Below are 26,068 nucleotides of genomic sequence, written 5' to 3'. Positions count from 1 at the left end.
GAGCAGTCAGATTTCTTCCCCGTTACCTGTGGGGTGAAACAAGGGTGTGTCCTAGCCCCTACACTGTTCGCTTTATACTTTGCAGTTGTAGTCAAGGAAGTCTTACAAACAGTATCCGAAGGTGTCCGCATACGCTTCCGTACCGATGGCAGTATTTTTAACTTGGCCAGATTTAGGGCGAGAACGAAGGTTTCACATGCATTGATCACAGATATCATGTATGCTGACGACCTGTGCTTTCTTGCAGAATCCCCAGATGGCCTGCAACAGTTGATGTCTGTTTTTCACCAAGCCTGCTGCAAGTTCGGCCTCAAAATTTGTGTTAAAAAGACGGAGGTGTTGTCTTTGGACTCACATGGTCACGAGACACTAGCCGTACAGCTTGGTGAGGATGTGCTGAAGCAGGTCAACAAATTCCGGTATCTGGGAAGCGCTATAACGTCGAAGTGTGACCTTGACGCTGAGATCAACAGCAGGATCGGCGCTGCAGCTGCAGCGTTTGGAAAACTGTGTTCCGAGGTCTTCTGCTCGCACGACCTAAAACTGGCCACCAAAATTTCGGTCTACATGGCGATCGTGCTGCCAAACCTTTTATATTCTTCCGAGACGTGGTGCGTGTACCGTCATCACATTCGTACCTTAGACCAGTTCCACCTCAAATGCCTACGTAAGATTATGAACATCAAGTGGTCTGACCGAGTGCGAAATACCGAAGTTCTGCGACGCGCCAAGGTCAGTGGACTAGAGGCTTACCTAATGCGTCGACAGCTTCGGTGGTGCGGTCACGTATCGCGTATGGCGGAGGAGAGAGTGGCGAAGCGCATCTTTTTTTCTGAACTAGAGGAGGGTAAGCGGAAACTTGGCGGGCAACTCCTCCGATACAAAGATGTTCAGAAACGGCACATGAAAAGATGCAACATTGAGCCCTCTCAGTGGGAAGGTTTGGCAGCACAGCGTCCTGAGTGGCGCAGGCTGGTGCATGACAAAGTGCGCGATTTCGAGGAGCAACGTAAAGTTGACCTCGACGTTAAACGCGATGAGCTGAAAGCACGCCAGCCTGCTTCCATTCACTACCACTATGTGGCCAGCCACACAACACCAGTGTTCGCACGTGCCCTCAATGTGCGCGGGGGTTCACCTCAAAGATCGGCTACGTCAGCCATATTCGAGCGCACGAGCGCCGAGCTAACTAGGAGTCGAAGTGGTCGCCTTGGTCGAAACCGGCCGGAAGAATCAATCAATCAATCAATTTACGCACACTAGTGTCACATCCCCTCCCCCTGACGCAACCCCCCTTTAGCATGAAATATATCCCTTTATTTTTGGGACTAGGACGATTTATGATTAAAAATCGTTATGACATTTGGTTATTTTCAGAAGGTACATAGGTATAATAACAATTTGACATTTTCAGATTTGGTACGTTACTTATTTTGAAATATAGGACAAATAAAGACAATGGCATTTATGTGCAATTAAACCAAGGCACAACCTCATACACATTTACAAAATGGATGTTTAAAATTAACAAAAAGACGGACGCTGACGGGCGGGTCCCTCTACTTTTACAAAGAACCATCGTATCGCGACACGGGTTGTCCTTACCTTACCCGGTGTCACTTTACGAAGGAAGGCTTTAGAGGATAAACACTGCCCTCGCTAGGGCTTTCAAATGATACAAGTATACCTACCTCACTTTTTTACCATTAAGAGACAAAGATATCCTGCACAGATAGGTATGTTTTTTTGTCCTATGTTGTTAAATTTTAGATTAAAACATATTGAAAAACATAAATGTAAAAAAAACAGTAGTAAAATGATTGAAACAGTTTTATACGATACCTATCAACATAATTCACTTCTTTAAGACGATTGGTAGGCCCAATGCCCTTGAGCGTCTGGGTGGAGCTAAGCGCTCTGTACCCGCACCACCCGCTTACCCCGCTCACTGCGATCGTACGTGAATTTTGTATCGCTGCACCGCCACGAGGTTCAAAGAATAAATAAGATACAGCCCAGAGGCGCGCAGTTGGCGCTCTACTCGTATATAATCTTTTGTTTGCAGATATTTTGTTGTTTGAGTATGAGTAGATCATGCATTTAGGTCGTAAATTACATTTCACGGTTAATACGACTCGCGTCCCGCTTAATACGCCAAATAAAATTATATTATTATTATATATTACTTAACCATCCCGTTACGCACCGTGCACGTTTGTGTAATTGACATAACCGTCGTATCGGTAACCGTTCTATGAAACTTGCTAACCATGTAATCAAACTTGATGAATAAATGAATTTACTAGTAACTTTTGTTTACATAGCATAGTTAGCAAGTTCCATAGAATGATAGTCTATGCAATACGCCGTTAGCCTACATTTTTTAATGTGTTTATTCCCTACCTTAGGTTTTTTGTTTTGTCTAATATCTAAAATTATCTTTTTTCTACTAGTCGACTGTAATTCTTGAATTAAGATTTCTTATACCAAGCTGCAATTGGGTATTTTTAATGTATGGGCTCCCAACTCAACTATAATATTCATTTCGATACAGTTTAGTCAACTATAATGAAATAGATCAATCACAGCTCGCCGCGATCAAGGGGACGAAACAAAACCATAGCTCAAATTAATTATTTTAGGTTGTATAGTAGACACAATTGGTTGGTAGTCAGAAACGCGCATGTGACACCCTTAATATAGCAACATCCATAGACTACGAAAACCAAAATCGAGAAAACAACTGTCTAAAAATTGAATTTAGCGCGGAGCATGTACCAGGGCCTCATGTGTTACGAGGTGTCGTTGACCAGCCCGCCGTAGGGCGCGGGGCGCGGCGGCCGGGTCGCGTACCAGTATGGAGGTATCGCGGCTGCTCGCGAATCTTAGCTGTATAATTTTGATTTGGTTTGTTTGTATGATTCTACTAGTTTCAAGTATTATTTTTCTTGACTAGTAGAAAAAGTATTGTATACAATAGTGATATAATCAAGCTTTTCAATCTCGTACCTTACTTAGGCAACTCAGCAAGCTTCGTTGCCTAAACACGGTACTCGACTGAAAAACTCTCTATTATATCACGATTGTATAAAATACTATTATCGGATCCTTATCGGCGTAAGAATGCGACGCCATCGCCATCTGTTTAACCGTTATGGACCACGGAGTGCAAGCTATTGCTCCCATTTTTATTTGCAGTCAGTTACTCCTAGAGATGGGTCGCGGGTATTTACCCAATTTACCCACCCAGGTAAATACCCGGTAAATACCCATCTACCCGGTATTTACCCGTATCTACCCAAATGGACGGGTAGATTCATTTCTTGTTGCACATGTCGATTTGTGTTAAAGCGGAGATATAAACCGAGTTAATGGCTGTAATTATTGTGTGTCATTTAAAATGAAATGGTTTAGTTGCAGTTGCAGTTGTAACTAAGGAATTTTTAGTACAATTTTGATAAATATTAAAAAAACGCCGTCATAAGAGTATTTTTTTTAGACTTGAGTAAATTATCGTACTTATACGTTGATAATACACATTCCAACTTCGGTCGGCGGGGGGTGTGGTTGGGGTGAGGGGGGCAAAAGTGATTTTTTTCATATTTCTTGGAATCTGTCATTAATATCGAAAAGTGTTGTATGTACAAACTAAAGTAGACATAATTTTCTACAAAAAAGGTTATATACATTTTTGTCCTAAAACTAAATGTGTTTGACTTATAAGCTTCCCAAGTTGGGATACTGCACAATTTTTTTTTATTATCATTCATAAGTATTCTTTATTTTCATCTTTCTAATGTATATTAAAAGCATTTTAAAACATTTCCGGAAGCCAGGGAATGATTTTACACGATTTTTCTAATTGGACTGATATGTTAAAATCGAACTTCACCTCATAGCAACCTTTTCGTAATTAGTTTGAACATACATTTTATGTAACATTATAAAAAAATACTTAAATTAATCTTATTTATACTCACATACACATCAAATTTAGAAGAAAAACGAAAATACCCGCGTATTTACCCGCGGGTAGGTAAATATCGGGTATTTACCGGGTAAATACCCGCTCTCGGGTATTTACCCGGGTAGTTACCCATCTCTAGTTACTCCACTACTTTCTAGCTGAACCTATCGTGGTAGCTTTGAACGAGGAGATTATGTCGCTCCGTGATTTCTTTGTACCTAGTACCTACTGCTACTGTTTACGCTTGTGCTCGGCCCAAGTGCAGCTAAAAGGCTAATTTGTTGTGGCGTAATTATACTAAATCAATAACGCATGGACGTTTTAGTGTTTAAAGTATTATCAGTATTAAAGTAGTATCAGATGACCGCTTCCCATCAGGCGGCTCATTTGCTGACTATCAGATAAAAAAAGCGGCCAAGTGCGAGTCGGACTCGCCCATGAAGGGTCCCGTAGCAGCAAGTAACATACCTAATAAAATTGCGGTTTACGATTTATGACGTAATAAAAAAAAACTACTGACTAGATCTCGTTCAAACCAATTTTCGGTGGAAGTTTGCATTTCAGTTCTAAGTATGGGGAACCCCCAAAATTTATTGTTTTTTTTTCTATTTTTATGTGAAAATCTTAATGCGGTTCGCAGAATACATCTACTTACCAAGTTTAAACAGTATAGTTCTTATAGTTTCGGAAAAAAGTGGGTGTGACATACGGACGGACAGACAGACAGACAGACATGACGAATCCATAAGGGTTCCGTTTTTTTGCCATTTGGCTACGGAATCCTAAAAGCATTTCTCGAAAGAAGATATTTAATATTTATAATATTTACACAAGGCCGGGATATCCCTATTATATGCCTGCCGAGTATGATATTAAACACACAGCAAAGAAATTATATTTTATGAACGTAAGGCAGGTAAATGTTATCGCGATTGAAATAATATGTATGTATACTTACTTTTCTCAAAAAATGCGTGGAAATACTTAGTTATAAGAGTCCAAATAAGGACGAGACGTAATGACAATATTTCCACGCATGTTTGAGAAAACTTAATTTACTTAATAAACTAACATCATTTTAATAGGTAACAATCCTAAATATGTAATGGTTTCTGTATCAAACTATATAGTATATACATACCTACAACATAAGTTGCCAATGTTGATCAATTATGTACATAATTATTATTTTTTAGGAATCGAACTTTATTAAAAACGTTAAATTTTAATGGCAATAATATGTCGGCGCATGTTCGAAAACATTTTTTATAAATTTCGGTTTAAAGAAATTTCAAATGAAGCTTTGTCAAACATAAGTGGAAATATTGTCATTAGGTTGGTAATAATAGGCTGCGAAACACCGTGTTGCGCGCGCTAAAGCGCGTCACAACCAAATCAACTTTCTGCAGTTATTTAATCTTTGGCCACAATAACTCCAATTTTATTGCACTTGGGCTCAGCACAAGTACGCAGAATACAAGGAAGGCACGGAGCGACGAGCGACACAGCCTCCTCGTCTCAAAGCTAGCACACGACTGCCGGCCACGCCTTTCTCGAGCTACATACGCACGAAATGTCGAAAAATATTCGATTTCTAAAAAAAAAATATTAATTAACATTATTCTACGTTGCATTTGTAGTGTCGGTTAAAACATTTATTTTAGTTTAAAAATAACTTTAATCTAATAAACCGTTTAGTAGAAATAGGCAAAGTTAGTCGCGAAACGGCCTTTTGTAATGTTCCTTTTTTCGAAAAATTATAAGTCACAGGAAAAAAGTCAAACCTTACAAATGTTGTACATAAAACGTAGATTCATATATATTTTTTTCATATTTTTTTGTTGAACCGTTAAGAAGATATATACTCTAGAAAGTAAGTTTTTACGGCCAGAAACGGCGCGTAGCGCCTTAAAAGGGGGTTTTGAATACTGGTAGGATCAGTTATGAATAGGTTATGAATACAATAATCAGCAACTTTAATTGTGTTGCCAAATAAGTACCTACTCATTTTTATAATGTGTGACATAACATTATGCGTTATCGATTGGTATCTTGTCTACGCATCCTGTTACAAAATTTATATTCCGTCAAATTAGTAACTAATTTTTTTGGCAATCAAAAATCATAAAGATTCCTCGCCTACACTCGAAGTCAACATAATTCTAAAAATATACCTTTGCGGTAGATACAGTATTACAGTATCAAATTTAGTTACGTTTAGGTTCAATACAGACTGACAGAATTTTGATAGCTGCGGGCTTATTTCGTTCCTCAAATAGAACCAGCTGTCTTTTCACTTGACAGTCGGGTTATGGTTGAAATGCGGAAGTAACAATTTCGCAGCTACATTTTGAAATATTTAATGTGTATTATGTGTACCTCCCGCTTAGATTCTTTTATAAAAAGTTAGGAGATACATTTAATAAATATTTCTCTTTAATGTCCTCCTTTCCTATTGTTTGCCTATATACTAAAGCGGATATAAAAATTTATTCGTCAATCTTGTGCATCTTTCATCATTTGAGACAAGTAAAATGAGAGCCCGCACCGAGGCGACCCTCATCGCGCATGTGTTTAATTGCCCGTTTTCGGGCCAAGTCTTGAAACCAGGACCTATCATGGGTTAAGCGACTTCTTAAAAGGCTGTTCCTCCACTCAACGCGGTTTGTTGCAGATGCTCCCATGAGTCAGAGTCGATATTAAACGCAACCATGTCGCGCTTTACACAGTCCTTAAAGCGGAGTAATGGGCGTCCTACGTTTCGCTTGCCTAATGCAACTTGGCTCAGCATGGTCTGTCTGGGCAAACGAGCACTGTCCATGCGTTACACATGCCCCAGCCACCGCAAGCGTCTCTGTTTGAGTAGCACGGTAATGCTAGGAAGCTGAGCAATCTCTAGCACACTTTCGTGAGTAACCCTGTCTTTCCATATCATGTTTAGTAATACTCCGAAAACAGCGCATGTGGAAGGTGTTAAGCGTACGACGTCCAGGTTTCGGCTCCGTATAGTATGCTCAAGACACAAGTTTGGTAGACAGTCATCTTGATGTTTGTCGTAAGGTGTTTATGAATAACGCCATAAATACACACAAACCGCACGCACACGGCACACAATATAATATATCCCCATCCACACACATCCATGTTTCCATATAATACGTAAGTAAGCAAATGCCAAACTAACAAACCAATCCAACATCACGATATTTCTAGTAGGTACCAATATGTATATCAACTCTAGTAGGTACCATAGGTACGCATCAATAGTGACCCCAGCACAGTCTAAGACTTTTAAACGTCTACGCACACGCACCCGGTGTGCACAGGCCTTTAAAGCCTAGTAAATGTTGATTGTGTCACGCATAAATTCAAAATTATATTTTTTTTTTTATCTTCTTTATTCAATTAGGGTCTTAGGTTAGGGTTTTACAATGTGAGTATAAAAGTAAAATATAAAAACACTTACAAAACATAACAAAAATATATAAACACATTATAAAAAACCTAACCTAGATTGCCGCCGGCAGCGGGGCTTGGCCCAAGCTGCCGGTGGTCAGGGCCGCAGAGTGAGGAACCGACGTACTATACGCGCCGTGTCCAAAATTACCGCCTTCTGCATCTGACCCTTGATCCAACCACCCAGCGAGAGTCTCTCTAGGTGTTGGTCGAGACTCTTCGCTATTAGACCGTTCACTGAAACGACTATCGGGACAATGATCGTCGAATCAACATCCCACATGGCGGTTATCTCGTGAGCCAAGTCTAGGTACTTACTAGACTTGTCCTTCTCGGCCTTCACGAGATTCTCATCATGGGGGATGGTGACGTCGGCGAGCACGGCCTGGCGCTGCAATCGGTCTATCAGCACGATGTCAGGCTTATTTATTTATTATTACATTCAAATAATTTTATTCAGTGAAATACAAGTACCTATAAATGAAACCTAGGTAATAAAAAGGCTGCTATTTAACTGATCACCAGATTTAATAAAATTTAATACCAAAAAAATCTACTTTACCACCCTAAAATAATAAACGATCACCAAAATTATAACACCATTTTAATGTGAAATGATTACCAATTTTATTACATTTTACTATCCTATTAAAGGAAATGACACCAAACTAATCATTATTAACCCAAAAATTGTAAATGATTACCAAATTTCAAACCCCATTTTAATGTGAAATGATAACCAAATTTTTACATCTTGCTATCCTATTAAATAAATTGACACCAAAATAATCATTGTAAACCCAAAAATAGTAAATGACCACCAAAATTAGAAATCCATTTTAATGTAAAATTCTAACCAAATTTTTAAATCTTGCTATCCTATTAAAGCAAATGACTCCAAAATAATCATTGTAAACCCAAAAATAGTAAATGACCAAAATTGACACCAAAATTGTAACCACATTTTAATTAAAAATGTGCAATTATTTAATATGTCGTTATCCTATTAAATTAATTAATCCACTTCGTCATCTTTTTCTAACCTAACCTAACCCACTTTTCTAGTAGCATTTCGTTTCTGTATGGGTTGCAGTTCAAACCTAACCTAACCCACTTTTCTAGTAGCATCTCGTTTCTGTAAGGGGCGCAGTTCAAACCTAACCTAACCCACTTTTCTAGTAGCATTTCTTTTCTGTATGGGTCGCAGTTCAAACCTAACCTAACCCACTTTTCTAGTAGCATTTCGTTTCTGTAAGGGTCGCAGTTCAAACCTAACCTAAATCACTTCTCTAGTAGCATTTCGTTTCTGTATGGGTCGCAGTTCAAACCTAACCTAACCCACTTTTCTAGTAGCATTTCGTTTCTGTATGGGTCGCAGTTCAAACCTAACCTAACCCATTTTTCTAGTAGAATTTCGTTTCTGTATGGGTCGCAGTTCAAACCTAACCTAACCCACTTTTCTAGTAGCATTTCGTTTCTGTAAGGGTCGCAGTTTAAACCTGACCTAACCCACTTTTCTAGTAGCATTTCTTTTCTGTAAGGGTCGCAGTTCAAACCTAACCTAACCCACTTTTCTAGTAGTATTTCTTTTCTGTAAGGGTCGCAGTTCAAACCTAACCTAACCCACTTTTCTAGTAGCATTTCTTTTCTGTAAGGGTCGCAGTTCAAACCTAACCTAACCCACTATTCTAGTAGCATTTCAGTATGCTACTAGAAGAGTAGGTTAGGTAGGTATGCGGTGCGGGTTACGGGGGGTTGAGCGGGAGGGGCTAGTAATTTTGGCATCATTTTACTTTATTTGGTAATATGTATACATTTTTTGGTAATCATAGTGGTTTATTTAGGTGAAAATATCGCATTTATTTGGTCTTCAAGATTTGGTGATCATTAATGATTTTTGGTGGTCATTCAATATATTTGGTATTCGAATACAATTTGAAGTACAGTCGTAATTAAAACGGTGGTACTTTTGTAATTTTAGGCCTAATTTTTTTGGTGTTCATTAATTTTTTTTGGTAAGCATGATTTTTTTATTTAGGGTACCAAAGTATTTTTTGGTGGTCATTATATTTGTAGCCTAATAAAAATACTAAAATTATTTATTACAACACTGATTTATCGATAGTACAAGTCAGCGCAGGTATCAGTATCTTGTATGAAACTTGTAGCCTTACTCACCTGCACTGCGCAAGATATGTAGGTAGCCTTTTTACTAGAGACACAGTTATATATTTATTATATACATAAATACATATTAAACTAACCATCAGCTTACTATCAGGTGATTCGTCTGCTCGTTTGTCTCCTATATCATAAAAAATACTATCGGCGCGATTCGGGAAATGAATTAGAGATTCACTAGATATGAAATAGTAAAGATATGTGACGTCCCACGGGTAAAGGTACCTTATGGCGGTTGGCGCTTACGTTATTATTAACGCCGCTCCAATATTATTTCGGCGTTATGCGACGTAAGCGCCAGCCGCCATAAGGTACCTTTTTCCGTGGAACATCACATATCTTTACTATTTCATATCTAGTGAATCTCTAATTCATTTCCCGAATCGCGCCGTATAAGTAGATAGGTAACCAAAATGTTTAAATGTTTAGGTATCTGAGATAACTTTTTTTTTCAGCTGGAAGCTCACAATCTGCGATGTCGAGCAAGGTGGTGACCGTGCCAGCGGTGGTAGGCGGCGAAGCGGATCTTCCCTGCGACTCTCGCCCACCAATGCGGAACGATAGCCTGCTACTAGTGGTTTGGTATCGAGATGACAATCCCGTTTACAGGTTAGTTTATTACGTATTCGTCGATTTTAGATATACGTAGAAAATAATGGTATATTTCCTTTTTAAACACACTTGCTCGTAACGTGTAACTTATTGATCCGCTTTAAGGCTCATAATCCAAAATATTACGCACGCGTGCTATTTTATTACCTATGTTATCGCACTTGTGCGGTAATGTATGATAATCCGATCGAGTTAAGATTGTAACTAGTTGCTAATAATATCTATGGAGACGAACATACCTTCTTAATTGGTCGAGTAGCTTTTACAATAAGGATTGGAGGACGCCGGCGCGGCGCTGCGGCAGGGTCGACGGGGCGGCGGCAGGCAGTATGACATACTTTTACTAACTGTTTTAACAATTTAGATTTGAGTAATACAGTAAAACCTGGATAATTGCAATCTCAAGGGACCGGCAACTTTTTGTCAATTAACCAGGTTTTTCATTTAAGCAGGTCGTGCCAATTAACGAGGTTCAAAAAATCGTTGTGTCAATTATAGAGGTTTTCATTAAGAGCGCTATTACATTTCGGCGTTGAGCGAGTTTAGGTATTTTACGCGCTGCGGCAGGCCGTGCGAGCTCAGTATGCCGATCCCTTCTACCACACTCGCACTACAATGATGGATTAAACATTCTTGATCCTTCGCGAAGCATATTTAAATCAACCATAACAACACTAACTGTGCTTAACTTTTAAAGTCCTAAAACTGTTATTTGGTAAGTACGAAAATACTAAATGCAGTGCAAATGTAAGTGTGTGCAGTGTTCATAAATTACGTCATCTATTTTTGACCCCCCCACCCCTCAAATCATCCAAAAATCATGCTTCGGATGACTCTGTTTCCTCCTACGTCATACTACCATCATCCGATGTCCAGACCCCCCCCCCCTCCTTCCATTTGAAACGACGTAATTTATGATTAGCCCCATAGGGGCTGTCCATAAATTACGTCATCGATTTTTGACGATTTTTGACCCCCCCCCCCCTATAATCATCCAAAAATCATGCTTCAAATGACCCCATTTCCTCCTACTTCATGCTACCGTCATCCGATGTGTAGACCCCCCCCCCTAATTTGAAATGACGTAATTTATGAATAGCCCCATACTCGTACTTATGAAGGTATAAGTATTACTCGAAATAAATTATAGGTACTCGCTTATTTACATGTTTCGTCATAGCATTTGGTACCTATAGGTTGTAAAGTTTGTATCAACGAGGGTTTAAAAACGAACTAGTATTGAGGATCTGATGATAATGATGATGATTAAGGTGGTCACGGATACCAATCAACCATGTAGTAACATGATTAGGCTCGTTTGATTCGTCTCAACAAGATCTTTGACACTGAAGATACACAGTGTCTGATGATGGAGCTGGAAGGTGGCCACGGGTACCAGTCTATCATGTACCTAAACCACTTCGTGTTTGGGCTCGTTTGATTCCTCTGAACAAGATCTTTGACACTGAAGATACACAGGGTCTGATGATGGAGCTGGAAGGTGGCCACGGGTACCAGTCTATCGTGTAACTAAACAACTTCGTGTTTGGGCTCGTTTGATTCGTCTCAACAAGATCTTTGACACAAGACAGTACTCAGGGTCTGATGATGGAGCTGGAAGGTGGTCACCATTACCAATCAACCATGCAACTAAACCACATCGTGTTTAGGCTCGTTTGATTCTTCTCAACAAGATCTTTGACACTAGGTGATACACCAAACACGAAGCCCAAACACGATGCCCAAACACGAAGCCCAAACACGTAGCCCAAACACGAAGTGGTTCAGTTACGTGATAGACTGGTACCCGTCGCCACCTTCGAGCTCCATCATCAGACCCTGAGTAGTATCTTGTGTCAAAGATTTTGTTGCGACGAATCAAACGAGCCCAAACACGAAGTGGTTCAGTTACATGGTAGACTGGTACCCGTGGCCACAGTCCAGCTCCATTATCAGACTCTGAGTACTAACTTTTGTCAAAGATCTTGTTGCGACGAATCGAACGAGCCCAAGCACGAAGTGGTTTAGTTGCATGGTTGATTGGTACCGGTGACCACTTTCCGGCTCCATCATCAGACCCTGAGTACTATCTTGTGTCAAAGATCTTGTTGAGACGAATCAAACGAGCCCAAACACGAAGTGGTTTAGTTGCATGGTTGATTGGTACCGGTGACCACATTCCGGCTCCATCATTAGACCTTGAGTACTATCTTGTGTCAAAGATCTTGTTGAGACGAATCAAACGAGCCCAAACACGAAGTGGTTTAGTTGCATGGTTAATTGGTACCGGTGACCACCTTCCGGCTCCATCATCAGACCCTGAGTACTATCTTGTGTCAAAGATCTTGTTGAGATGAATAAAACGAGCCTAAACACGAAGTGGTTTAGTTGCATGGTTGATTGGTACCGGTGACACCTTCCGGCTCCATCATCAGACCCTGAGTACTATCTTGTGTCAAAGATCTTGTTGAGACGAATCAAACGAGCCCAAACACGAAGTGGTTTAGTTGCATGGTTGATTGGTACCGGTGACCACCTTCCGGCTCCATCATCAGACCATGAGTACTATCTTGTGTCAAAGATCTTGTTGAGACGAATAAAACGAGCCTAAACACGAAGTGGTTTAGTTGCATGGTTGATTGGTACTGGTGACCACCTTCCGGCTCCATCATCAGACCCTGAGTACTATCTTAAGTCAAAGATCTTGTTGAGCCGAATCAAACGAGCCCAAACACGAAGTGGTTTAGTTGCATGGTTGATTGGTACCGGTGACCACCTTCCGGCTCCATCATCAGACCCTGAGTACTATCTTGTGTCAAAGATCTTGTTGAGATGAATAAAACGAGCCTAAACACGAAGTGGTTTAGTTGCATGGTTGGTTGGTACCGGTAACCACCTTCCGGCTCCATCATCAGACCCTGGGTACTATCTTGAGTCAAAATTAATACATATAGAATGTCAGGTCGCTTCAAATATTTTTAATCCTGTCCGGTAGTTTATTAAACTGTACCATTATAAATTATAATACTATAAAAACAGTGCTAGGATCAAAGTGTCTCGTTGCGGTTTACACGCACACAGTATAGCGTTTTACACGGCGCCCGCCGCACACAATGATAAAAAATCTCGTTGTCGCCGTTGAAAATGTGCGGAGCCGACCGACACACGTCCTGCCTCTACAAGCTCTGCCGCGGCACTGAGCTGGCGCAGCGCGCGTCATCGGTAATATAGAGTAGTTTTCAAAAAATTGCCAAAAAATTATAGTAGAATTTCATAAACACTAATGTATACCAACAGTATAAGCAAACGTTGCAGATTGCTTGAGTATGAAAATGACTTCGATATTAAGTAGATTTTCGTAGGAATTGACACTTGTTTCGGAGAGAAAATTGAGTTCGTTTTACTTTGATTTTCTCTTTCTCAAAGGTGTGTAGGAAAAATATCGTTTGATATGCCTAAAGTACAGGGTATTAGTAATACAAAATAGCCAGGTTTAGCAGAGTAAACTTCTCAACATTTCCAAATAAGAGCTTGCCATTCAGTGCTTCACGGGGTTTTTCGGAAACGACCATCAGAAAAAAAATCATTACTAATTTAATAAGTCCTTTTTCTAATATTTACAACGATATTTAAAAAGATAAGAAGAGACTTTTACTGGAACAAGTACTCATTGTTTCTAATAATGAGCACAAAGTCCTGAATTTCGTCGACTAGTATCATCAATTTCGCGTTATTTCGACTTTTCTTGTAAGAGCGCTCTTAATAGAGGTTGCGTTCTGACAAATTTCTTTTGTGGAGGTGCAAATAACCTTTGAAAGTAGATTTACAAGCTTACGTTCTGGGTTTTTGGTCTATATATTATAGAGGCCTTTTGGTCTCAAGGGACCGGGACCGGACCTTTGGTTGCAATTATTGAGGTTTCCCATTTATCCAGGTGCCAATTAACCAGGTTTCACTGTATGTAAATTTCGTTTTTTTCCTCGCAAGTGTGTTGAAAACGTCGTATGAAACGCGTGGGCATTGGTCCTTTCATTACATACATTGGCTTTCTTATTGCGCGCTCGCTTCGCGCACAAGATAACCTCGTGTATTTTTCCTGGAATATAAACAAAGAGTACCTACATTTTATCCCACACCTCAACTCGTCTCATGGATATACAATTTAGGGCGCAAATTCAAATGTCAGGTAACCTTAACACGTTCACTGCGGCAAGCCAAAACCTTTACCTAAAATGTAGTGCGTTACGAGGCCTAATCCGCCCCGTAGTGGTTTACACCTTGGTGCGTTACGGGTATAAAAGTGCCCCGTACACCCAAGTCTCTTAAAACTGCTATAAAGTCCTGAAATATTTAATTATATAAGTTTTTTTCTGACTAATTTAAAGAGAATGAAATGACCTACGTCATGTTCCCTTCGAACGTAGATACGATAAAAACATATAAAATTATAGAGAAATGAAAGAACGGGGTTATTTTCTCCCCGTATCGCGCTAAAATTGAAAAACTACGGGGCTTAGCAAACCCCGTAACGCACATACCTTATTTATGTCGATAAATCAATAGTAATGGGAAATAAAACAAACGATATTTTAGCGCTTACTATAGTAATAACTAGATATCGTTTTTCAGATTGAAAGCTAAAGTTTTAATATTAAAAACGTCACTTTCGGACACAACATGTCTGGAACTGATTGGTGTCAAAATTGATTACTGAGCAGCAGTTAACAATACATAACATTCAGTGATATGATTATGTCGTGATAGTAGTTTATGTGACTGCTACATAATGAGAGGCATTAAAATACGAGTGTGGGTTTAAGAAACGAACGTTAGTGAGTTTCTTAATAGGATCATACGAGTGTTTTAATGCCTAATTATGTACAGTTACATACACTACTTTATCTAAACACATACTTAAAACTAACTAAAAGAAAAACTGTACGTCAAATGGCGGTGAATGAAAACTTTTTTCACGCATGTCACACATCCGTCAATGACGACCGGTCTGGCCTAGTGGGTAGTGACCCTGCCTATGAAGCCGATGGTCCCGGGTTCGAATCCTGGTAAGGGCATTTATTTGTATGATGATACAGATATTTGTTCCTGAGTCATGGTTGTTTTCTATGTATTTAAGTATTTATATATTATATATATCGTTGTCTGAGTACCCACAACACAAGCCTTCTTGAGCTTACCGTGGGGCTTAGTCAATTTGTGTAAAAATGTCCTATAATATTTATTTATTTATTCATATTTATTTATTATTACATCCGTAGTTTTTTTTAATTCCTAGACAAAAGAATGAAGTCCCTATTCTCATGTCACCGAGATCAAATATCGTGCGGTTTATATTTAAAAAACATACTAAATTGACGTTTCGTATCGATAACTGTTTTAATATCTATGGATACTAGAATAGAGACCTACTTGAGTTTTGACAGCTGTTCCAAATTTAAACTCATAACCTACAAAAATCTATAACGTTATGTACATTAAAGTACAAATTCTCCTACTACCACAGATAAGAAAGTTCTCATAGTAAAATTGGTTGTAATAAAGCTTGTCATTTCCTACGGTTTCTGAACGCATTATAGAGCACTAATGACATGTGTGTAGATAAAGTATATTACTTGTTTTAACCCTTAAACAGGCCTGACGAATTTTTTACTTTTGATTACTGATTAGGGTAGGTAATAGCTTAAAATGAAAAGTAATTTCTTGATTTTTTTTATTACCCCTAATTCAATAAAAAAACCAGGTGGTTTTTATATGCCCACTGCTCGTGACCAATGGTGCTACGTGGTCCTTATATGGCCACTGCCTTGTTAGCCATACAGAGTAGTTTTAAGGGCAAGTCATGTGCACATCACATTTACACTTGCGTCACAAAATGCACTAACTGCCAGCACTTTCTTGGCTCGCATGGATGTCGTGGTTCGTAAGATTGACCGTTGAATTAATATTTAATTTTAAAAACCAAAGGAAAATATATTATTTTTGTACTATGAGGGTTCATCATTATTCATCATATTAAACAGTGTTGGCCGAACGTTAATGCAATTGACCATTAAAAATTAACCATTGAAAAGGTTAATTGCCATTAACCATTAACCATTGAAGGGAAATTAATTATCAATTGCATTGATCATCAATTTGCATTAATATTAATTTATTTCGAACCACTAACAATTAAAAATAATTAATGGTTATTGCTTTACAAACCATTAAAAATTAAATCAATTTTGAATGAAACTTAAAAATGTGATTGATAATTAATAATTAACAAGAATGAACATCTTAATTTTTGCCTCTGTATTTTTATGCAGGGTTTTCCCATATGTTCCCCGCGAAGACAAATGGGAATTCACCCATTATTGGTAATTATTGGTAATAATGGGTGCTTATTGGTGTATTCCCATTTGTTCCCGATTCGCGTGACCTACGCCATGCATGAAGCTGGGACAAATGGGAATGTTTTATGTGAATGAATATGAACGGCGGGGAACAAAAGGGATACACCCGATATTAGTGTTCCCATTTGTCTCCGCTCCAATGAGATGGGGAAAAATGGAAATATTTCTGTGCAGCTTCTTTTCCCATATGTTTCTATACACTCATTATAGGTGTATTCCTATTTGTCCCTGCCATATGTGAGTTGGAGACAAATGGGAAACGGGAACAAATGGGATTTATATGCAGAGCCTATTCCATCTGTTCCAGGTGGGAACAAATGAGAAAACATCGGAAAATGAAGTGTTCCCATTTGTCCCCACCTTATTGGTGTGGAGACAAATGGGAAACGGGGACAAATGGGATTTATATGCAGAGCCTATTCCATCTGTTCCAGTTGGGAACAAATGGGAAAACATCGGAAAATGATGTGTTCCCATTTGTCTCCACACCAATAAGGTGGGGACTAACGGGAAATATTTATATGCAGTATTTTCCTATATGTTCCCCGAGGGGACAAATGGGAATACACTCATTATTGGTTATAATGGGTGCATTATTGGCGTATTCCCACTTGTCCCCTATCCACGTGTCCTACGCCATACATGAGAGAAGGGACAAATGGGAACACATCATTTTCCCATGTTTTCCCACCTGGAACAGATGGAATAGACGCTGCATATAAATCCCATTTGTCCCCGTTTCCCATTTGTCTCCACGCTAATAAGGTGGCGACAAATGGGAACACTTCATTTTGCGATGTTTTCTCATTTGTTCCCACCTGAAACAGATGGAATAGGCTCTGCATATAAATCCCATTTGTCCCCGTTTCCCATTTATCTCCAACTCACATATGGCAGGGACAAATAGGAATACACCTATAATGAGTGTATAGAAACATATGGGAAAAGAAGCTGCACATAAATATTTCCATTTTTCCCCATCTCATTGGAGCGGAGACAAATGGGAACACTAATATCGGGTGTATCCCTTTTGTTCCCCGCCGTTCATATTCATTCATATAAAACATTCCCATTTGTCCCAGCTTCATGCATGGCGTAGGTCACGCGAATCGGGAACAAATGGGAAAACATCGGAAAATGATGTATTCCCATTTGTCCCTTCTCATGTATGGCGTAGGACACATGCATAGGGGACAAGTGGGAATACACCAATAATGCACCCATTATAACCAATAATGGGAGTATTCCCATTTGTCCCTGCGGGGAACATGTAAGAAAAGACTGCATATAAATATTTCCCATTTGTCCCACCTTATTGGTGTGGAGACAAATGGGAACACATCATTTTCCGATGTTTTCCCATTTGTTCCCACCTAGAACAGATGGAATAGACGCTGCATATTAATCCCATTTGTTACCGTTTCCCATTTGTCTCCACACCAATAAGGGGGGGGACAAATGGGAACACATAATGTTCTGATGTATGTCCATTTGTTCCCACCTGGAACAGATGGAATAGGCTCTGCATATAAATCTCATTTGTCCCCGTTTCCCATTTGTCTCCAACTCACATATGGCAGGGACAAATAGGAATACACCTATAATGAGTGTATAGAAACATGGGAAAAGACGCTGCATAGAAATATTTTCATTTTTCCCCATCTCATTGGAGCGGAGACAAATGGGAACACTAATATCGGGTTTGTCCCTTTTGTTCCCCGCCGTTCATATTCATTCGTATAAAACATTCCCATTTGTCCCCACCTTATTGGTGTGGAGACAAATGTGAACACATAATTTTCCCATGTTTTCCCCATTTTTTCCCACCTGGAACAGATGGAATAGACGCTGCATATAAATCCCATTTACCCCGTTTGCCATTTGTCTCCATACCAATAAGGTGGGAACAAATAGGAACACATCATTTTCTGATGTTTTCCCATTTGTTCCCACCTGGAACAGATGGAATAGGCTCTGCATATAAATCCCATTTGTCCCCGTTTCCCATTTGTCTCCACACCAATAAGGTGGGGACAAATGGGAACACATCATTTTCTGATGTTTTCCCATTTGTTCCCACCTGGAACAGATGGAATAGGTTCTGCATATAAATCCCATTTGTCCCCGTTTCCCATTTGTCTCCAACTCACATATGGCAGCGACAAATAGGAATACACGTATAATGAGTGTATAGAAACATATAGTGTAGTCTCATGTTAAAATATGTATCACGATCTGATAATTCACTGAAGCTTGTATTAATGGTTATTTTTATTTATAATTTTAATAGTTCCAAGCAAAAGTAACATTAATTATTAGTTTATGAAATAAATTATTTAATTCCATTAAACGTTAATGCAGATTGACAATCAATGTAATTAAACGTCTCAAACTTCAATTCTAACTAATTTTAATTATATTGATGCGTAATGCAATTGATTAATTGCGGAATGAATGGTTAATGCAATTGATTAATTGTTAATTAGAATTAACCATTACGGCCAACACTGATATTAAATAAGGAGTTTCGCTTGTAATATTAGTTGTAGTTTGTTATGCAATCGGCCCCTGGTTATACTTTTGACAAGAAACTCAAATGTATATTTGTCTTTATCGTAGTCATAAAAATATCCAAGATACAGCTTCCGCACCAGAAGTAGACACGATTTTTAGCCTCCGCACTGAATGATGACATCGTACGGGGTTCAAAAGCCCCCGTAACGCAGTGAACGTGTTAAAAACTTGTCGAGGATTCATTAGTTATTTATTACTTAAAAGCATTTCGCTCGCACCAATGGCTAAGTACGAGCGAGTCACCGTGGGAGCAATGTCAAAATAAGAAAAATTTTATACAACAACTTCAAGCTTCAGAGTTAAAATGTTTCTTATTATACATATTTAAGTTATAATAAAGAAAACTTTGGCGTTGCTGTTTCTGATCGCGTATTAATTATGTATTACTTAGCACAACAACATTGACCAGAGTACAAATATAAGCTGTCAATAGTTTGCTAACTGAAATTGCCCGGGAGATCCATATCGTTTATGGCTGTCAAAACATCTGAGCGACTGGCTGGCCGTTTATCGTACAAACTATAATTATGTTTATATACAATTAGGTACACTGGGATAAAAGTTAAGGTAGTACACATACCATTTTATATTTATTATTTAGTTCATCAATTTACGTGAAAGTAACACTAATTTTTAGTTTCATGTGACGTGTGATCGGTGATAACGTGATGTTTTCTATAGAAAACGAAATATCTGACGCCTCGGTCCGGGCCCGCACCTAGCGTGAATCAGAAATCGGAAATCAGAAATATTTATTGTGTAAACTGTGTAGGTACAAGAACTATAACTAAGTAAATTATTTGATGAGTACCTATCGACAGTTTTACCCTTTTCGGGCATACAATTTATTTTATCTTAAACTAAGTTTTTATATTTTATCTTAATAATCCTTAATTTACCTAATTTTTATTCCGTCTATCAGTCTGCATGTAGCTGATGGACGTAATAAACAAATCCACAATCCAATAAATTTTAATACACAGAGCTGGATTTTGCACTCGGTAACATGGCAACAAATCCTCATTAGACAGAAATTTATAGTAGCAACTTCGATGGCGCTGCGGTAGGCGTATAACGAGACATAATACCACATAAATACCTAATACTGAGCGTGAAGCGCCATGCAGAGGGCCTACCGCGAATCACGTTCGACGTGTTGCCTCCCTGTCACACTTACGTACAAATTTACAAGTGCGACAGAGAGGCAACACGTCAAACGTGGTTCGCGGTAGGCCTTCAGGTCTGATTTACGTGTAATGGAATCGTAAACACTTACACGTTTTTACATATGATCGTACCTATTATTCCAAGTGTTGCTCTGAATGTAGAAAAACACGTTCACACAAAATTTGATCGTGAAGTGAAACCTTTTTAAAAACGTATTTTGACTAGAAAGTAAACGTCTCTACGTCAATTTTCCTATTTCCATTAAACATTAAAGCTTTAAAGAGAAAAAAAAGGCACGGCTTTAAACGGCAAAAGCCCCACTTAAATATTTATTAATTTCTGTTTTTAGTATTTTTTATTATAGCGGCAACAGAGAGTTACAGCCTGGTGACAGACAGACGGACGGACAGACGGACAGACGGACAGACGGACAGACGGACAGCGGAGGCTTAGTAATAGGCTAATAGGGTATTAATATACCCTATGGGTACGGAACTCTAAAAACTGTCATTTTATCTTTTACATTTCTTAAAGTCAGTGAGCACTTTTATTAAACGTTTTATAGACTTTTATTGCATTTTCTCTTATAGAAAGCAGTAGAATATTGCAAGCGCACTGGTTCTTGATGTTAAGAATGCAATTGCGTGAGTGTTGCATCTGATAAAGTTTCCGAAGTGGCCGCTGAATATTTAAGTACATACTTAGTATTGGCTGTTTTTTGTTTCTTATTACTGAATTGCAACTACACATGATACATCTAGTTGTTGTTGGTAAAAAGAAACGAATGTGTCTCAATTGCAAAAATATAACAAAAGCGCTTCTTTTGTAAAAGCAAAAACTACACTTTTGCTGTTTCTTCAATATTATTTTTTTCACCACAAAATACATTAAAAATGGAGAGATGTATGGATAAATGTATGGGTGGATAAGTAGTTTTCACGTCCTAAACGAAACTATCGTTGATCAAACCTTCTAGTTTGGCACAATCAGTGCCTTTGTGCAACAATTGACGACTGGTGTGTCGGTTTAAATACAGCGTCTCTCTAATTAACAATTAGCGCAATCGATCATCAAGTACTATCAACACCAAAATTACCGGTAATTTAACTGAGCGCAATCTCGGCACCTAATCCGGCGTAATACACAAGCATCGTTATCGCGGATGCAAAATCAATTCAGATGAAATCCAATCAACATAAAGTATACTAAAGAACTCAAATAAATGTGTGTTGTGAAATCAAACGAGCCTTTTCTGAAGTTAATTTTTCAAAATAGCCGTACCTCGAGTTGACACTTGTCGTTTACGTTAGCGACTGCGTAAACTTGACCGCAGTCCATATCCTTCGTATTGATGTATTAGTGCGATAGAGAGGGAATGCGATCGAGTTCACGCAGACGCTAACGTAAATATCAAACGCCAACGTGGTAGCCATGCTGCTTTTCTGAAAACATTTTAATTAAGCACTAGTATTTGTGATAAATGTACACCAACGGTCTCACAAAGACGACGCTATTTTGAACAGCAAGATATAGGAGAAATGTTTAAAAGTGGATCCTTGACCAACCTGATAGAGGCCAATTCGAACAATGCTTAGGTATAAGATGTCACAGCGATACGATACCGATCCGACAGTGTCAAAAGTGACATCTCTTCAACCAAAAACGTCACGTATGATCAAACATCGGTGGCTCATGGCAATTAGGTGATGCCGGGATAACGCGAGGAAGAAGAAGGGTCATAATTAAGTGTAACTTTAAAAAACTTCTTAATTCATGATTACACGTACACGGGTAAAGTCTATGTCTAGTTTGATTGGTTGCCCGTATTGAATTTACACACTGTATATTAAATGACAAAGCATAGCAAAATATGAAGAGTCACTATAGCCACATTAAACGAAATGAACTTATAAATCAACTAGGGAAAACTTCAAATGAAAGAGAATTAACTTAAAACATCTATACATTAACAGCAAACATTTGACTTACTTACTTGTGCCTCGGGTTCAATAAAATCAAACCAAATACAAGTGTAACTTCTAAGTATAACTTTGAAAATCTGGTATCAGCAATGAAAAGTTATTTCGAAAGCATTGCAGAGTAACGACATGGCGTTGCAGTACACATGTTATATCAGTAATACGGGTCAAAACGGTCGTAGTCAGAATAGTGTTACTATATTTAATACCTACACCTAATGAAATTGGAAACTTTCATGATTTTTTAGTCATTTTGTGAACTGTTAGGATGATAGAAAATAAATAATTTTGTATTGACTGAATTTTTCTGTGTTCGGATTTCGGAATTATCACAGTTACCTACTAGGAGTGATATTCAGATTTTACAATTCAAATTGTTGGTATTGTAAACGTACTGGTGCTCGACGCGGTCCCAGTACATGTCATCTTGAAACTTAAGTCATTGTCAATAGAGGTGAGAGCAAAGTGTCATCTATTGGGCATTAGCATGTCGAACACTAGTACGTTTACCTTACGACTCGCAGTATAATTGTATACTTTATATTAACTACTTTTTATTTGGATAGAATTGAATTTTATCCCGGTAAGATTATAGATATATTAAAAAAATCTTTCTCAGGTAATATACTGTAAAAAGATATTCACGTAAAAGTGTAGGAGTATAAAGTGTCCTAAATTCGAATAGTGATTATATTATTACTACTGTGTTTTACTGTAAAGTATATCTGATTCAAGTTGAAATTTTAAAGTTGCTCTGTTCTCAGAAGTGTGAGATAAGTTCTATTGGTAGCTTGTAAAGTACCTAGCAGATGTTTGCGGCAATGTGAACTGTGAAGTTGCCATTGGTTGGCGTAGCTGTTGAATTTCGTATTATGTTAGTTACGTACAATGAAAAACTCTGTGATCTACCTAATTTAATGTACGTTCACAACACTCTAACAACATTCTAGTAATACAATACATGGCAAAGCTTAGCACATTACCCACTAAGTGCTACGGGTTACGCTCGTAGCGCTTAGCCACGGTTTCGCCGTATGTAGCGCGTAGTCGCTACGAACAGTGTACCCGACAATCGGGTTACTGGCCCTGAATGTGTTAGACGCGTAACGGCCAAGGCTACACAATTTATAGAGAGCATGTTATATAAGTAATAAAAATATCACAGTTCTCCGACGGTTATACAACATGCCACAAGATTGCGTAGCGTAGGGATACCTATAATATACCTACATAAAATTGTTCCCCTACAAATGGGGCTTACTCACGTAAACATAAAATAGGATGTGCCTACCTATCTTAAAAGAAAACATTTTTCTATTCCTGTTCCTGTCCTATCACGTAGCGGTGTATCTATAAAATATTTTTTATTATTTATGTTAAACAATATTGAATTGATTTAAGGCCAATACTTTACCTACTTAATTATAATACTTACATAATTATAATGCACAGAATTAACATTTCGTAACCCAAGTAGGTATTGAAAATGGACATTGACTTGATTGAGTTCATCGTGTCTTTATCTAATGTTAGATTATTAGTATTATTACATTTATTACCTATTCATATTCGTTTATCCAACCCTTTTGTTTTTTTATAATATAGTATTTCTAGACCATATTATATTCTTACAAAATATTTTTCAGTGACCACCCAAAACTTCGTTAAAAGATTGCGAAGTTCGTATATATGTATTCAACTTTTGGAATATATTGAGCCTAAAAAAATTCCAGTCGTCTCGCGATGCGCAATGCGGCACGATATTGTGACAAAGCCGGTTCGCTTGAGCGTCCGAAATTGGGCGTTGAGTTACAAGTTGAGCAATTTCAGCAGATGGAAGTATTCTTTCTTGGTATACTTTAACAATAGGGCGGTTTTCTACAGATTAATTCAATTGTTTCACAGCGTGCTTTCAATCAATTTAAAATTATGAATATTTTTACTCTAAAACTATAAACATAAAATTAGGTGAACTCGTTATGACGTCACATAATCCGTTCTCATAATAACTTGTTGGTAAAAAATAGTTCCAGGAAGAATAGCTGTCTTGACTGGTTAATGTACACTAACCTATGGTGGCAGCTTGCACTACAGCATATTGTTAGGAATGATGGCGTTGGCGTTGGTTGGGTGCGGTTCACTGTATATAACAACTATGGATATATTATTGGTCGATATAACGATCAACGGATATAATTTATAAGACATTATACATACGAATGACATATTTTTATCAGATATATCTCTCATATAGTATAAGAGGTATTTGCTATAATATTTTTCAACCTAATGCTAAGGTAGTATAGCGCACATACTTTATAATAAGGTTCGGTATAACATTAATTAGCTATTATGTATTATAGACATATTATTTGATATTGGAGAGTCGAATCAAGTATGGTATAGGTTAAAAAATAGACACAGGTATCCCCATATCTAAAGAGGAAGGCGGCTCGGGGTTCACTGTATATAATAACTATGGATATATTATTGGTCGATATAACGATCAACGGATATAATTTATAAGACATTATACATACGAATGACATATTTTTATCAGATATATCTCTCATATAGTATAAGAGGTATTTGCTATAATATTTTTCAACCTAATGCTAAGGTAGTATAACGCACATACTTTATAATAAGGTTCGGTATAACATTAATTAGCTATTATGTATTATAGACATATTATTTGATATTGGAGAGTCGAATCAAGTATGGTATAGGTTAAAAAATAGACACAGGTATCCCCATATCTAAAGAGGAAGGCGGCTCGGGGAGCTTAGGTTTTAGGTTGGGTTAGGTTAGGTTCGTTAGTTATCTTTTGTCCCTCAGAGCAGAAAATAGAAGCTCCGCAAAGCGGGGCTTCGTCGATTTGTCACCAAGTAATACTTGCTATGTTAAAACCTATATTAGTTTGATTTCTAAATGTAAGCTCTCCGCATAAATTTCATTTTATGGATTGAACCTAATATAATTTCACACACGATATAATAATGAAGTAAATTTTATGAGTAATTTATAAATGTTGGGTGATTAAATTTTTTAGAAGAAATATTTAATGTATGTAATATCATATATTATACAGCTAAAAATTATGTCATTTATAACTTATATTGGGTAATCGTTACATTAAATTTATTTTATATCTACCCTTAACTATACAATATAAAATTATTCCTCTTGTTGGTATACACATTATTGATTATATTACCTTAGTGATATATCTTTCAAAATTATACCATATGTTGTGATATCGAATGAAAATATATCATTTATTGTTATAGCGATCATTACACACCCATTGAAATCTTATACGGAAGTGTTGTAAACTAACGGTGATTCGTGATTATCGTCTGTACGAGGAACTTAATGTCTTCTTATTAAAACAAATACCTACCGACTGCCATTTTGTAATTATGTTTTTAGTTTGTCTACATTATAAGTTTTGCAAATTGGTGAGGCCTCGTTCGATGTAATCAATTTAGATCTTCTTTTTATTTAAGGATAGTTCTTTAACGGTGGATGATTTTTTTTTTTTTTTTTAAGTAACTACACTCAGCCAAGAGGCTGTCTTTTACGGACTAATACTATGTAAAAGATAACGTCAGTAAACCGTGCATTGAATATAATTGATAAGTAAGGTTAGTTGCAAGCTTTGCAAGAAATGCGTTTTAAAATGTCAACGTTTAGAGCGATAACCTCCGCCCAGCGAA

The 26,068-nt window shown here is 37.9% G+C and overlaps 1 protein-coding gene across 3 annotated transcripts in view; it reads left to right on the top strand.

The window, feature by feature from the left end:
* Positions 1–26,068, top strand: part of LOC134806792 (hemicentin-1-like) — a 181,021-nt gene that overhangs the window by 74,813 nt on the left and 80,140 nt on the right. For all 3 annotated transcript variants that reach the window (XM_063780153.1, XM_063780152.1, XM_063780154.1), the window contains exon 3: positions 10,060–10,213. In XM_063780153.1, coding sequence (XP_063636223.1) covers positions 10,060–10,213 — 154 coding nt within the window. The remainder of the gene's footprint in view (positions 1–10,059; positions 10,214–26,068) is intronic.

This window comes from Cydia splendana, chromosome 3, assembly GCF_910591565.1.
Source record: "Cydia splendana chromosome 3, ilCydSple1.2, whole genome shotgun sequence".
Lineage (NCBI taxonomy): Eukaryota > Metazoa > Arthropoda > Insecta > Lepidoptera > Tortricidae > Cydia > Cydia splendana.
The sequence above is the reverse complement of the archived record's forward strand: the minus strand, read 5'-3'. Positions and strand labels throughout refer to the sequence as shown.